Raw genomic sequence first — 15,461 nt, 5'->3', positions numbered from 1 at the left:
AGCAGCAGGGATCAAGTAACAGAGTTCAGACAGCAAGAGTTCACTGTTATTCTATGTTTACACGGATACTTTTGCATGATGTTTTGTTCCGTTTTGCTTCACTCCACAGCAGTAGCAGCTAATAGGAATCAGCTGCAATGATCACGAGTATCTAAAACTGAAATCAACGTTATCTCAAAGAACTGAATCAGAGGCTGCAACCTACAGATGGGATTTACGAAACAGATCCCATTACATACCTAACACCATCTGCCCTGGCGTGTTATGTCAGCTTCATGACAGGTAACAAGAGGAAGCTCGATGAGAAAACACAATAACAAGTGCATACCGCCCAACAACAGACCTCAGCAGCCCTGCTGAACTCTACCAATGTCAAAACGGCATAAAGACACACTCTGATCTCCTTCCTGCTACCGATGGAAACATTTTCTACAAGACTCCTGCTGCTCTGGGGTCAGTGGCAAGGCTCCCCTGAAGAAAAAAGAAACATGTACACACACACACACACACACAGTGTACTGATCCACATACAGGCCTCTCTGCCCGTCCTAGATGAGCTATACATTTGAGTGATGTGATGATCACGCAGCGGTCGTTTGAATGCATGGATGCAATAAGAGTGTGAATATATGAATACATTAGCATACAGTGAAACGGAAAGCGCTTGCAGTGGTTTGTGTACCAGTTTGTGGGGTCTTGTAGAATGGGTAGCTTGTGGCAATTAGCATCGGTCAGTGCTATCAAACCAAGTGACAGTATGGTGCTAACAATTTGCAAGTGTAAATGCAAAACCCTTTATGTGCTTTTGTTTGGCTTCTTCTGTTTTGTTTATAATTATAGTAAAATGCTTGAGACTAGAATTAAAAACTATCCATGTACAGATTTTTCGGTGGTGAGGTTTGCTTAGCTGTGAGGGAAAAAAAAAAAAAAAAAGTTAAACGCCCAATTCTAAATGTCTTTAATACATATCAGGGTAGTACACAGTGGTTCCTACAGCTAGTCCCTTGTCTACAGTTTTTGTCATTTATGAAATATTACAGTCTGAGTCTTCTAATCTTTCCATAAATATTTGATCGGAGTGATCACATCACTTAACTGACTGCTCACAAGAAAATGGTAAAGGAAGCAATAAAAATTCCACACATCCCCAAATGATCCACATTAAAAGATAGCATAGCCCTTGACCTGTACAAAGTGAAATACAGCATTTTTTATTCTTGCCAGAGGGACAAGTGATGTATCTACATATCCTGGTGTTACTGTAGCATGTCTGAAACACACTAATGGTGACTTTTGACGTTCTATAGAGCTCAGATTGTGTGTGAAAGAGTTTCAGTTTAGCATTCCCCGCTTTTCTAGTGCTGTGAGTATTTTTAATTTACAACATAAAATTGTTTGGCACATGCTTTGCATATTGTTAGTTGGACTTCTTTGTGAGTGGGCTGTTTGTAGAGGATGTAACATTAGCATTAGGCCGCCTTGTTTGGTGTGTGTTGACACTGACGCCAGCTCTGAGCTATGGGTGAAGTTCTAGTGATTTGATTTGATTTATCATTCTTGTATTTTCATATGCAGAGATACTCGTTGCAGGCAGGCTTGTAAACAGGCATACTCATTTCCTCTTGCTCTTATTCACTCATTATTTTTATGCAATAGCCCATTAGATATCAGCTGTCTTAGAAATCTCACACACTGATTAGGCGGCGGTATGCAGCACAGACCAGAAATTAAGCCGGCCCATTGTGACTCACCAACAGCAGACATCTCTGGAACAGAGGCTCGGTACGGGCCTTCAATGAACTGTGGTGGATTGTCATTTATGTCCTGGACTTTGATGATGAACTCGGATGGTGGCTCCAAGGGCTCGTCCGTATCGGCATTAATGACCTGGGCTGTTAGCGTGTACTCGGCCTTCTCCTCGCGGTCCAGCCTCTTCATGGCGTGGATGTCACCTGTTAACTCGTTAATGGCAAAGATGGTGCCTGCCCCCTCACCCGCTAGGACATACTTGATGTTCTTGCTGCCCACATCCAAGTCTGTGTGTAGCTGCAATCAAAAGGCAAAGAGAAAAAAAACACATTTTAAAAGTTTCAGCAGAGTCCACAGTTTGATTCCACTTTGTAAACAGAGACGGAGGGGTTTAATGAATGCAAGTTGATAAGCTCAGCACATTCTACAAGTTCCTGCCATGTAAATGCAGATAAGTGTGCAGTATCACTGTGTTGTTTGTGCTGTTGTGCTTTGCGGCAACTAGTGTAGCAGGGATACTAAACGTGGCTCAGCGTAGCCTACACTTTGCTAAATGAGGCCCGCTGGGGACAATAACTTCATAAGTAGCACAGGAAATGGACCTTAGCCTACATTGTTCCTCGTTATACATCGCAAATACATCATACAAACACACATTGTGGGGGATATTGCTCCCTCCAGTCTGAAATGCACAGAAGAAGCAGTGAAGTAGTCTGCCTGTGCATTCCATAACACTGCAAGTACAGAAAAGTATCAGAATTCATAAAAAATTAAAGAGGAAACTCTGCACACGATGATTCATGCTCACAAATAACTAGCCCCAAAGTTACTGGACAAAACAGCATGTTCCTCATTATTTTTGTAATTATAGTTTCATTAGTTCACTAAAGCTGCATTACATGCGAGGCTGAGTGGCTGGCTCCCAACCGCCACATGGACTGAGTATAACTAATGAGTCTGACAATGCTACATAAGGCCGTTGAAACATCTGTGGACAGAAGAGCGGGCAAAAGCTTCTGCTGTTTCAAGTAAAAAAAAAAAAAAAAGGTAAATTGGAAGGGAAGGAGATACAACGGTGCAGAAAGAAACAGGTCAGAGAAAAAGAGAAACACAAGGGCTTTGATATCAGGGAGGCAGAGAACTTTCTTTACATACACAGAGAGAGTGCTCCTCTTACTGTAAGTCACCTCACGTATAAGCCTCTTGATCCTTAAGGTGAGTCACTTTCAGAAGGGGAGGGGAGAGACACCGAGTAGAACGTTTACAGCTCCAACAATGTTCAGCATAGCTGTGACACAAGTGGTAGCCCTCTGCAGTTCAGTTTGTATTTTTGTTAATGTGCATTCCTCTCAAAAACACACACGTGCACACAACTGAGCACACAGGCACTCGTCAAAACATCTGTATTCAGCAGCTTTAATTTCATTTCCTGCCACAGTGTTTCAGCAGAGATTCCTGTGGGAACACGGTTGGGGTGCAGACTAGCAAGGTAAAAATCTGTCGGTGAAAATCCCGACCTCTAAACCCCCCGCAATGCCTCTATAAGCTGGCTTTTATGCATATACTGTCTCTGAGGTGTTGTTTGCAGACACTGACAAAGCACATTCACTTAAATTGTCACACCTTGCACTTTTGTTTTCCTAATTGTGCCATCATTTCACATGAATGATGTAGCTCATTAACACAAATGCCTCACAACATCCTGCACACTGAGAAACTCTTTAAATGAGCTCAAATTAATGATGGTCTGTCATTGAGTTTTTTTTTTGTTTTTTTTTTTAATCCTATGTGAGACTTGTGTGCAGCGCTATGCCTACAGCTCACCATGTATGACTGCATGTCTCTGTTTCTCTCACAGGGTGGCAACTTAACTATTTTAGCTTGCATGTTGGTTTTAGTTTGTGCCATATATCATGCAGTAAAATTAATAAAGTAAAGTAATTTTTAGAAAGGTGGCAATGATTTAATCCTGGTGTGCTTGGCACTGACATTCCACTTTTCCACTTGGCACTAATACTTGATAAGTGAGGTCAGCCTTTAATGGCATGGTCTTAAAATATGTCAAAATATGCCTGAATATGTTCAGTCTGGATCTTTTTTTCAATTTTAGAGTAAACTGACAAGTTCAACTTTTACGTTTACCATGGGGTGTTTCAGAAACGTACAATTCCTTGGCAACTGAGCAAACTAAATATACAGATGAGGACTTTGAAATACAATCAAAAGCTCCAGAACAGGCAAGTAAGTGGACCTTCAGTTGAGAATGTTTGGTCACGTACTGTTTCCAAAGTCAAGCACATTTATGTTGATTAAGTTGCACAAACATATAAAAACAACTGATTGAGAGTGCACTTTTTAAAATGAAATGGACTTCAGCTAGTGTCACCTTGAGTTGAGACTATCTACAGTGACTATATTATTTACTACTATTTGAATATATTAATTTGGTTGCACCATGACCAGGTAGGGTGTCTGTTTTGCCATCTGTTAATCAATCAATTAGTCAAACTTAATCTTGATAGAACCTCTCAGACTGGTTGTGCAGGCGACCAACAACTTAACATTAACACAGTATGAATATAAACAGTAAAACAAGACTAAAGCAGACAAAAGGCAGAAATAAAAGTGAAAAATAAAAGTGAACTGACAAAACCAATAAAACAGATGAAATACAATACAAAATAAAATCGATAAAAGACAATAACAGAATTTAAAACAAGAGTACAATAATAGAGAATAGTTAATAATATAAATAATGAAAAGCTAAAGAAGGAGGTAAATTTACATATAATATGAACATTTCAGCTGCTCCCAGATCCTATGGCAGCATAGAAAATAAAAAAAAAAGATCAGACCATGTAGTGCTTTATAAACTGGTAATGTTACCACTCCTGATGGCCACAGTGTTCAGTACATGTACAGTATGAACTAATCTTTATTATCAAATTTAAATGGACTATACTGAGTCAACATTGACAATAACTGATGAACAAGTAGCTTTGAGAAGTGGAGCTCCCCTTACTGGAGACTAAGAGTGCTGTTGTCAGCTCAGCTGTGTTTCACAGTTTGTTGCGTCATCGTTCAAAGTCTGTTACAAGACAGCGAATGCCACAGAAACAATCATAGTATCACTGTAGTAACACGGTTATAAATAGTACACTGCTGAGCTCTTAACCTTATGTGCAGTGCCAGTTATGGCTAGTTTTGTACTGAACTGAATATGACAGCTTGGTCTAGAAACGTACAGTACTACTGACCTGAAATCCCTGCTGAACAACTTACTGTTGTATGTCCTGAAGTGCATTTAAACAGTGATGCTACTGCTAAGCTTATGAAGAAAAAGAGAACAAAATGCACAGTCAGTGATTATGAATCTTTGAACTCAACTGAAGAAAGTGATTTGGGGTTTCTACCTTTAATCCATACACCGCGGTTGGAGATATTCCACTGTAGTGCAATTTAAAATCAAGGTTGCCAACAGCAGACACCCAGTGAGGATCGAACGATTAATCTATACAAAGTTAGGGTGTAACATGGTGAAATTGCAACATTTATATATATACACATCATAGATAAAATGCACAGTGATTGAAATGTCCACAAGTAGATTGAGAGTCAGAAACAGTCCATGGAACCAATATCAAGTGAGAATGAGGAGGGCCCAAGGTACAGGCCAAAAAGCCAAAATGCTGGTGGATCAGAGCTCACAGTACAGTACAGCCCAATATTAGTTCTCAGCTTGATGCCCCTCCTTCCTAGCATGTTCATTAAAGGGTCTCCACATCTTTAAAAAACTTTGGGTGGGCACTGGACAGAGTATACCGAATTACCTAGAGACAATCAGGGATTAACTGTCTGCTGTACATTTCACTGTACAAATGAAAAATGTCATCCCAAAAACATGTCCCAACTGAGCTTGGGACATGACCAGAAGAGGTGACATAGGGTCCCATCACTTGACTTACACTTATCACAGGTAGCAGAGACAGAAGGAGAAATAATATTCAGTTTGGTCTTGGAAAAGTGGGGCTGATTGATGACTTTAAACTGAATTAGGTGAACCCTAATCATAACTCTAGCATTGATAACACATGCTTCGATCCCATCTAACCCTTTCGCCTATAGCTCATTCGTATCATTAATCCATGCCTCGAATGTGGAGAGAAGGGGTTGCCCGAGAACATGGGCCAATACATTGTGAGATTAAATGTTTGAAGGTACAGATTCTAGTTATAAGGTTGGAGAAGTTGGGGCATCAAAAAGTGAGGTATAGACAGTCCGAAAAAAAATTCTAATTTGCAGATACCTAAAAAAGTGAGTAACAGGGAGGTAAAATTTCACCTGGAGTTGAGCAAAAAATGCAAAACAATTGTGAATGTAAAAATCCTTAATAGTAGATCCTCATCTGCACATTGTGAAAAAACAACATCCATCAAGCCTCACTTAAAAGAGGGGATCTGACATTTAGGAGCATTAATGGACAATTCTGAGAGACCCAGAACACGCTTTATTTGTCATAAGATAAAATCATTCTTCAGTTGTTTGATAGGTAGATTGGTTTAGAAAACAAAATGGATGTTAATGAAGCCCCAATAAGTGACACTGCATTACTAGACTCAATCTTGAAATTGTAACATTTAACTGAAAGGATCAACAAAGAGGGATGAAGTGCTTCCTGAATCTGACAGTGACAAACACAAACTGCACAAAGGACTCTCTCACTGTGCCTTGAATTTTTACCTCCGCCCAGGAGGTTATGCTTTCACCCATGTCTGTTGGTTGGTTGGTTTGTTTGTTTGTCCCTCAGTAGGATTACGCAAAAAGTCCTGAACTGATTTGCAATGAACTCAGTGAAGGGATGGGACATGGGCCAGGGAAGAACCCATTAAAGTTTGGGACAGATCTGGATCATTTACTATCAATTTGAATTTTTCCCTCTGAAGTCTGGTGTAAGTTGTTTGACATTGGCCTTAGTGAATGTCTGCGCTCTACTGAGCACATTTTCTAGTTTAGGGCATTGATTCCTCCTCTTGTGGACAGTTGTAACATTTAACTTTTATTAGTTTACCAAATTATACAGGTGTCTGGGTAGCACAAGCCATGGTGCATTCAGGCTGACAGGTAAATAAAAATTGTAGGTGGATGAATAAATGCTCCACTTAAAAAAAAAAAAAAAAAAAAAAAAGGCACATTGTGTGCTTTCGTTTCAAGAAGAAAAGTCACATATTCGATCGTCACTTTGCTAGAATCTGCCACTTGAACTCTGCATCCTCTGAAAGTTGAGGTGAGCTTGCTGTAACACTGATGTCTTGACTAAATGCCCTGGTCACCTACGTCTTAGAAAGCCTTTGCAATAACTGAGGGGGAAAAAAAGTCTCTCACAGGTCCATGTCATTTACTAATCTGCCTGGGCAACTAAAACATCACCAACAACAATCAGAAAATGAGCAGATTATGGCTACATGAATACTGTAGTCATGATGATTATCGGCTACAATGCCGAGTGGAGTCACAAAATGCCAATACAGTATTCTGAGCACAGAGTCAAGGTTGTTTAAACACACACATCATTTCCCTGCCTGTGTTTATTTTGAATTTGACTCATAATAGTGGTAATACAGTGACACCTTGAATAATACTGAAATGTACAACAGTCATCATGTATGGTTTCATTATACAGTGCTTGTCACGACTGTAAACAGTGATTGCATTATTGTATGAATGTAAACAGAATCTATCATACAGGAGCTATAATGCCATCAGTGAATGCAGCGTGTGTGTACACAGGCTAGGAAAGTTATTTTGACTCTCACCGTTGTTGCTGTGTATATATATATATATATCCAAGCTGCAGTTCGGGATGATGAAGAAAGCCTTGGCTGACTGAAAAAATTATCCCATGGCAGTACTTTGCAGTACTCCTCAGCTTCGTGCCAGTACTGTTGTGCATGCCCCAGCACACATACACATACACACATACACACCTCCATTTACCAACCACAACTTCCAATCAGGAGCTGCATGGGACTGCTTATCCTGTCAGCGTAGGAGGAAATACATCAGTCCCTGCTGAAGCTTATGGCAATCACTTGAACAATCACTGTGTTCTAATGAGGAATAGTGTAGAGATTCCCCAATCAGGCCCAGGTTACGCATGCTTAAGTGTAGCCCTACAGAGAGAAATAATGATTTCGCTGCTTGTCAGGGCCAATGGTAGATAGGACATTTGCTCCTCCTTGCTCCTCCTATGTGTACCAGTAGGACTAGAGAAGGAGAGGGAGACTGAAGTGAGAGGGAGTAGAAGTTGTCACTATGATGTAGCTTGTCAGCTCTGTCTGCTAGAACAGACAGTGGCAGTCTGCTGCAAACAGTACATTGGCCTGGGTCAGAGATTACTTCTTTTTCTAAGTCTAATCAGAGAAAATACAGTTACATACAGATATGTGTACTAAGAAGTGCGACAAAGATTCTATACTTTATTCAAAGTATCAGTGCTACGGCGTAAAAATGTACCATTACAAGAGCTGCCTTCAAAATTGTGCTTAAGTAAGTGTTATCAGCAAAATGTACATAACTATCAAAAATAAAAGTACTTGTGCTGCAGAAAAGTGGCCACTGTGACTGACATGTTATTATTTATGACATTATTAGATTGTTAATACTGATGCAACAGAGTGTAACCAGCATTGTACTGTTGTAGCTGATCCTGTTGTAGCTTGCTAATCTTGAATGTAGTGTGGAGTAAAGAGTGCAGTTTTCCCCCTGTAGTGTGTACAAGTGTAAAACAATATAAAAGTACAAGTGCCTATTAATTTCCGCTTATGTACATAACTTGAGTATGTATTTCTTCTCCACCATTGTTATTGATAATAATAGACTATACAACATCTGATGACATTTGATCTATTAAGTGATGTAAACTGGCAAAGACACAGAGCAGCATGAAAACATGCTGTATAATGCATCACTATGTTGACTCTAAATGTCATGTTTAGTGCAATCCTGATGTGGTGGAGATGACAGGCCTGTTTAACTGAGGTTGCACGACCAGACCAGGCAATCATTGTGGGGGGAAATGTCATGTTAACCATTAAATATGCAGCAGACTGAATGTTGTTATGTAAAATGTATGGGAACCCCAAGGCCATGTGCTGCGTGGACTAGTTTACATAGCACCTTTTGTAACAGCCAGATGTTGACCTTTTTCTATTCAGTTCAGTCGGTTTTTATGGCCCAGTTCTTCTCATATGGTCAATGTGAGCCAGTCTCACAGAACGAATCTAAAGAAGTCATTTAAAGAGAGCCCCACACTGCAATGAAGGATCAACAAGGGGTAATTTATTGCCCGAACTGGTAAAATTAGAGCTACCATTTTTTCTTTTTTCCATCTGTACACCCTAAGGCAACTGTAGCCTAAATAGTTACTCTAGACAGATTCTGCTCAAACATGTCTGGAAATTAATTGTAGTTTCCTCCCATTTGTTGGATTTCGACTCTGTTAATTACACCTACATGAATAATCTGTAATTCTAAATATTGCAATAACATTTTGAATGTACGGAACAGATGGTGCGATGCATGATATATGATACACTTAGCTATTCTTGGGAACATTCTCCCTCCAGTCTGTCTCATGGCACGTAGCGTTTTATCAAATTAGACAGAAAAGTTCCCTTCTGGTGTGAACCAAAACAGACTTTTTATTGGAGGAAACCATCTAGTGAACATCCGTGGTGCTGGAACATTGGAAAAGTTTCATTCAGAAATATTGTGTTCAAATTCAAAGGTGTTAAATTTAAAGGTGAAAGTAAATGCTTTAAGGTCCCATACTACATAAAGTGCAATTTCCATGTCTTTTTTTGATTATAAAGCAGGTCCAGGTGATATATTAATACTGTGAAAGTATCAAAGCCTCAGTCCACAGAGAAATGCACACAGCCTGTATTCAGAAACTGAGCCTTACAACGAGCCGTTAGGACTTCTGTAACTTTGTGATGTCACAGCAATGCACTCACCGCTCCCAGCTATGCCCCAAGCCCCGCCCACCTTGACCCAACATCCAACCTATTAGTATATAGGTATTTGGTTTTTCTGTGTGTTTACCTGAAATCTGCTATGTTCTTATTAGATCACTCAGAAAACAGTTAGCCAATCAGAATAGAGGCTCAGAGCCTCTATTCTGATTGGCTCACTGACCTGTTGTTGCTAGAGCTCCAGAGAGAAGCCTGAAAGAGGAGATGTAAAACTACACTGAGACGGGTTTTGGTTCTTAAAGCCACAAATATATCTTCTTTTGGATATCAACACTTCAAATACAACACCAGAAAAGTGTAAAATATGGGACTTTTACATTGTTGTAAAATTCATAAATTCTGACTCCTCTTGTGAACAAAAGCATATTCTTCTCATTACTCAGTTAGAATAAAATTCTTATCCATTGTTGTTCTCTTCCACTGACCACAAAGGACTTAAATCCATGGAGATTTGTGGGTATCTGTTACAAAAGAACAATAATCGATATTGCTCTCCTGAGAGGTCAGACACAGTATTCATGGAGGCCAAAAGGGGGAAAGAGTGCCTCCCATGTTTTCCTGCTCATTTATTGCCACTGCAGACACTCTGAAAGAGATGGTGTCATGACCCACATACAAGCAAAGGTGATGGTTTGTAATTGAACTAGCTCCACTCAGAATAGGTGCAGTAATTACAATCAGCACAGAGACCAACAGTGTTGTACCTTCTCTACACAGCATTTTTTTTTCTTTCTTTTTTTTTTTCCAGCGGATTGAATTATCGGCAATGCTTTTGCCTTCTGCTTTCATTCTGTTTCATTTTCCTCTTGGACAATCATAAATTAATGAGAGAAACAAAAGAACAAGACCATTTGTACTGGATTTGTGTGCTATTTGTACCAAGGTCAATCAGGGCTAATGTGTGCTGTGTCCGTCCCTGCACTTTGAGCAATGGCACATGTGTTGTATTCACAGCCACCGGCGCATTTATTGCGTCTGGAGTATAAGGCAAAGCAGCTACCTTTAGTACAAGAGGGCACAATTAGATTTAGCCACCCATGAAAAGCCTTTTGTTTGCAAGTGCGGATGCATGGGAGGATGCAATTTTAATCATAGGGGGGTACAATGTCACTGCGGAGAAAGAATGGGAAATAAAACAATTCAGCATAATACATCCAGGCTGTCGGCTACACCGGCTCCCACTTCAAGAGTGACCTATTGTATGCTGTTGCTAGAACAAGACAGCATAAGGTCTTCAGCTCGTTCACTGGTGTGTGCCTGATGCAACTCCAAAAAAACAAATGAAAAAAATATAATTAAATAAAAATTAAGACTTCTGGTAGAACATGTGTCCAATTCATGGCAGCTCTGCATGTATTTTTCTGAAGAGCTCTGCAGCCACAATTAAGCATTTTGCTAGAAAAACCTGTGATTTGAGCAAAACAAACAAAACAAAGAAAAAAAAAGAAATGCTCTGAACAATAAGGAGACAGCCGTGGAAAAGTGTAAATGAGCTCAGCTTCAGGGGCTGTGGCGCACATGCTGCGTGTTAAATAGAGGGAGATTTTTTAGTATTAACCTCGACTACTGTCATTACCCTACCTGTGGGCCCCGAAACTCATCGGCATACGCAGCATGCCGAAGGTGGGTGGGTGTGGAGGGGGCGCAAAACAAAACAAGCTTAATCAAGGAGCACAACAGTTTTCTCTTTGTTCTGTGTGGCTGACCTAATCAAATCAAGGAATGAGATTGATTTCACGAGGTGCAGATGGATCCCGTAGCAAGTCTAATTCAGTGTGCCGGCTCTCCACTATGATGTGGGTTTTCTCGGTCCAGATGGTGCTGCTCGGGTTTGTAATTCATATTTCACCATTTTATCACCACCCCTCTCCCCCTCCCCTCCCTTTCTCCCACCCTTTTTCTTTCATTTTTTTCATTTTTTTTTTTTTTTTTAGTTTAACAACTGCCTGAACAAGTGTTGACGTGGTTAAGTATCACAAACTCATCTGTCACATACGTGATCCTGTGATCTTGTTAAATGTCACCAGCAGCACATGCTGACGGGCGGGTTTCATGGTCGAGCTGTTGGAGCTTATGTTAGGCAAAGTAAAGCAGAACAGGAGAGTCTCAGCTAGTGGAGAAAATGATTACTACAGTACTTGAAAGCAGCATTGCTGGAAAAAACTACTCAGAGGACATCAATTCTGTCTCTGCATGAGGGGTTCATATGAAAAGATCCATTAAGACATTAAGGTTTGAATTGGGGTAAACAATTAAACAAGTTGTACAAATGTACAAACACTTTCATATCCTATTATTATTATCATTATTATTATTGACATGTTTGGGGATAGTGTTGTCGTGAGCATTGTATTGTAGTTTTTTGTTTTTTTTAAAGTAAAGAGTAAAATATTAATCCCCCTGTGGAGGACCTTGCACTTTTACAAAGTGAAGCATAAGGTTCAGTCTCCCATATCACCCCAAAACATTTCGCACAATCCTTCCAGCAAAAAAATAAAAAATAAAAATAAAAAAACAAAGAATGACAATACTCTCCTGCATTTCATGCGCACTGTGCATTATCAGCAAAATATTAAGTATCACATGTAATAGTACTCAGGATGGCCCCATTGAAAATATAAAAAAAAAAAAAAGGTATTTCATTTTTACTACAATGTGTGCTGATAGGAATTGTCTTGTATAAGCTGATCATTGGTTTTGTATTAAGTTTCAATCTAATGCATGAAATGGCAAAACTATTCTTAAGTAGAGTACTTGTATAAATGTATTTAGTTATTTTGCACCTTTGGACAGGATTTTGGCAAAGTGTGAGAACACATTTCATTTTAAATTATATACACACTGCACCATATGTAAGAGTACAGTATGTACCTACTGTGAATCTATGATAAATTTAAAATAAACTTAAATAACAATCATTAAAAAATGCTGCACATGGACTAAAATCAAGTCTGATTCTCTTTGTGCTCCAATCAGTGTGTTTCAGGAGGTGTTTCATATATCCCATATGTAGACGAGCACAAATTTCCATAATTGGAAGACATGCAGTGTTGGAGCCATTATTTGGGGCTTATTCCTGCAGAAAAATGCAGATGTGCTCTACAGTGCCTGTTCAAGCTGTCAGAGTCATTGTTCTCAACCTGAGAAGCCTTGCAAATTAGCCAGTTTCAGTGTCAACTGCCACTGCTGGAAAGGCATGCATTGTTGCTGTTGAAAATTCTGCAGGTATATAGTAAGTTTTCTCTACAGGGTCTTGAGTAATGGGCTCTGACGGCTTTGGCTAAGCTCTTCTGTTTGTCTTATACGGAGTCTTTACTGTTGGGTCCTTTCTGAGAACTGCAGGCTCTAGCGCTATTATAATAATACTAATATATATTATTATTATGTTTGATAAATGCATGTGATAAGTCAGAACATCAGATTCATGAGCAGCTTATGGAGCGAGACCAATTGCTGCTTAAAAAAAAAAAAAAGAATCATGACCTGTATGTGTAAAACATCTAAGAATAAGAGCGCTGATCTCATCTGCAGTGGGATCAATATCCCAGCAACATTATTTTGACTAAGTATCTTTTTTGTACATCAGCAGCCTCTGCCAGCATCCAAACTAACAAAGAGAGACACAAACAAAAGGCTTTGCATGTATCTGCCGTAGTTTTTCCACATTCAGAGCCAACGTCTCCCTCTATGGGGATGCAGCTTTTAATAGGCAGGTATTGGAAAGCAGTATTTGCTCAGGCCTAAGAACAAAAGGCAGTATAAATGAGGGCTTCATTGGCTATATTAATAATCATCTGTGCCTTCTCCTTTGAGAGGCCTGTGATATGGAGTATCATTAGACATGCAAATAACAGCTCCATTTTCCCGTCCCTGGGATTAGGAAGGAAAGAGAGAAAAATGAAGAAGAGGCATGGCTGTGGCAGAAACAATTAAGCCATCCTCTTCGCGGAAGCACTTGGCAGCCAGCTTCAGACTGGTAAGGGGGGACAGGAGGGGTCCGTTGGCTAGGCAGCAACGTCAACATGCTTGTCTGAGTGAATGTGCAATTGCGCAAAGCATCGCTTTAAGATGTCAGATCACCTTGGAGTGGATGGCTGCTACAAGCACAAGCACTCCCTCTGTGTGTCATGATGCCACTATACGTGTTTCACACTGTCTGGAACACAGACCTGGAGATGGAGGGTGAGGGTGGGAGAGGTGAGGGAGGGAGGGGGAACAAAGGAACAAGGAGCAGAGAAAAAGTAGACCAGGGAGAGGACAGAGAGTCATCTCTGTTGTCTTAGGCGATGACATGTTCCTTTTATCCCTTCCCTTGCCCCACGCTGACAACCATCTAGTGCATTACCACGTCGCTCAGAGACAAAATCCCCCAGCCCGCCTCTGCCACATTGGACAAATATCTGAGGCCGCTCTCACTTACATAATCATACCCTTTGGCTAAAAGGTGGCCAACCTTTACCGCCCGTTGCACCACTCCAATCGCACAATACCAAGGAGCAGGAAGATAAATGATACCAAAGCCCTAATGGAACACCACACTTCAGATGAAGTACAACTAAACATTTTCATACAATAAAGTAAAAGTCATTTACTCTTCCCTTTAGTGCTTTGGGCATGGAAATTGCCTCTCACCCATTTCCCTCATTCCCTTGTTACCGTCACTTCATTCTCAAGTTATATCCTCATCTCTCTACTTCTTGCTATCACATAACAAAGCTACCAGAGCTGGGAAAAAAATCAATCCTTGTCTGTTAAAAGGTTACCTAAAGAAAAGTAAGAAAACAGGTTAGGCCTAGGGGGTATTAGAGCTGTAAGATCCAGCGGCTGAATTAAAGGGGCTTTTTTTTAAGAGCTATAAAAACAGGTAGTTTCTCTGTGTCAGCCTATAAAAGCAGGGGGAGAAAAAAAATCATTAAAAATGCCGAATCTCAATGAGAGACTGGGCATGAAAGCATGCAACCCACTGAGTTCAGTCCATCAACCTGGAGACAAAGATAAGACAGTGAGTCAAAAAGTAAAAAAAAAAGTCAAAAGTGACTCCCTGAAATGCTCACGTCTCCTCACATCTCTCTCTCTTTTGCTGCTGTCCCCTCTTTATCACTCTCTTCCTCTTCTCCCACTCTGTGTCTTTTTCTGGAATCGCCCATCGGTAATGTCAACAGAGATTTCACGGCACAGTGCCGGTGCATCAGCTGGGCTCACATATCCCCTACCTGTGATTTACATCAGAGAAGAGGCTCATGGGGGATTTTCCATTTTCCAGGGGTTGGAGCGGTGGCAGTGATAGTGGTGGTGGTGATGGTGGAGGTGATGATGAGTATGTAGGGGTGGGGTGGGGGAAGGATGGAGCCAGTAGCCCGGGGCTTGACACAGTAAGGCACTCTAACAATGGTGGCGTAGACCACCCGGCTGAGAGATGCTTTTACTGCAAAGAGAACCTGCATGACTGCGCTCAGACCCTGCTCCTTAAATGTCACCATCCTGCTTACACAGCAGCACATAGGTCTGACTGAGCTATTTCCAGCATGGTTTGGAACTGGAGTGCATGCATTTGTGCAGGCCAGCTGGCATGTTTACATGTGTGTATAACATGAGTCAAAGCTGAAATGCGTTGATTTTTATGCAGCCTTGAATTTGCTATTTTAAGCTTATATTTTGACCACACACACACACACACAC

The 15,461-nt window shown here is 40.5% G+C and overlaps 1 protein-coding gene across 2 annotated transcripts in view; it reads right to left on the bottom strand.

Moving 5' to 3' along the window:
* The window catches only part of cdh8 (cadherin 8), a 99,708-nt gene that overhangs the window by 59,752 nt on the left and 24,495 nt on the right, over positions 1 to 15,461 (bottom strand). For both annotated transcript variants that reach the window (XM_071489246.1, XM_071489247.1), the window contains exon 3: positions 1,752 to 2,046. In XM_071489246.1, coding sequence (XP_071345347.1) covers positions 1,752 to 2,046 — 295 coding nt within the window. The remainder of the gene's footprint in view (positions 1 to 1,751; positions 2,047 to 15,461) is intronic.

This window comes from Trachinotus anak, unplaced genomic scaffold (genome assembly GCF_046630095.1).
Source record: "Trachinotus anak isolate AG129_WGS33_773 ecotype Australia unplaced genomic scaffold, CSIRO_AGI_Tana_v1 ptg000011l, whole genome shotgun sequence".
Taxonomy (NCBI): domain Eukaryota; kingdom Metazoa; phylum Chordata; class Actinopteri; order Carangiformes; family Carangidae; genus Trachinotus; species Trachinotus anak.
Note: the sequence above shows the minus strand (reverse complement) of the source record. Positions and strands in the feature narration are given on the sequence as shown.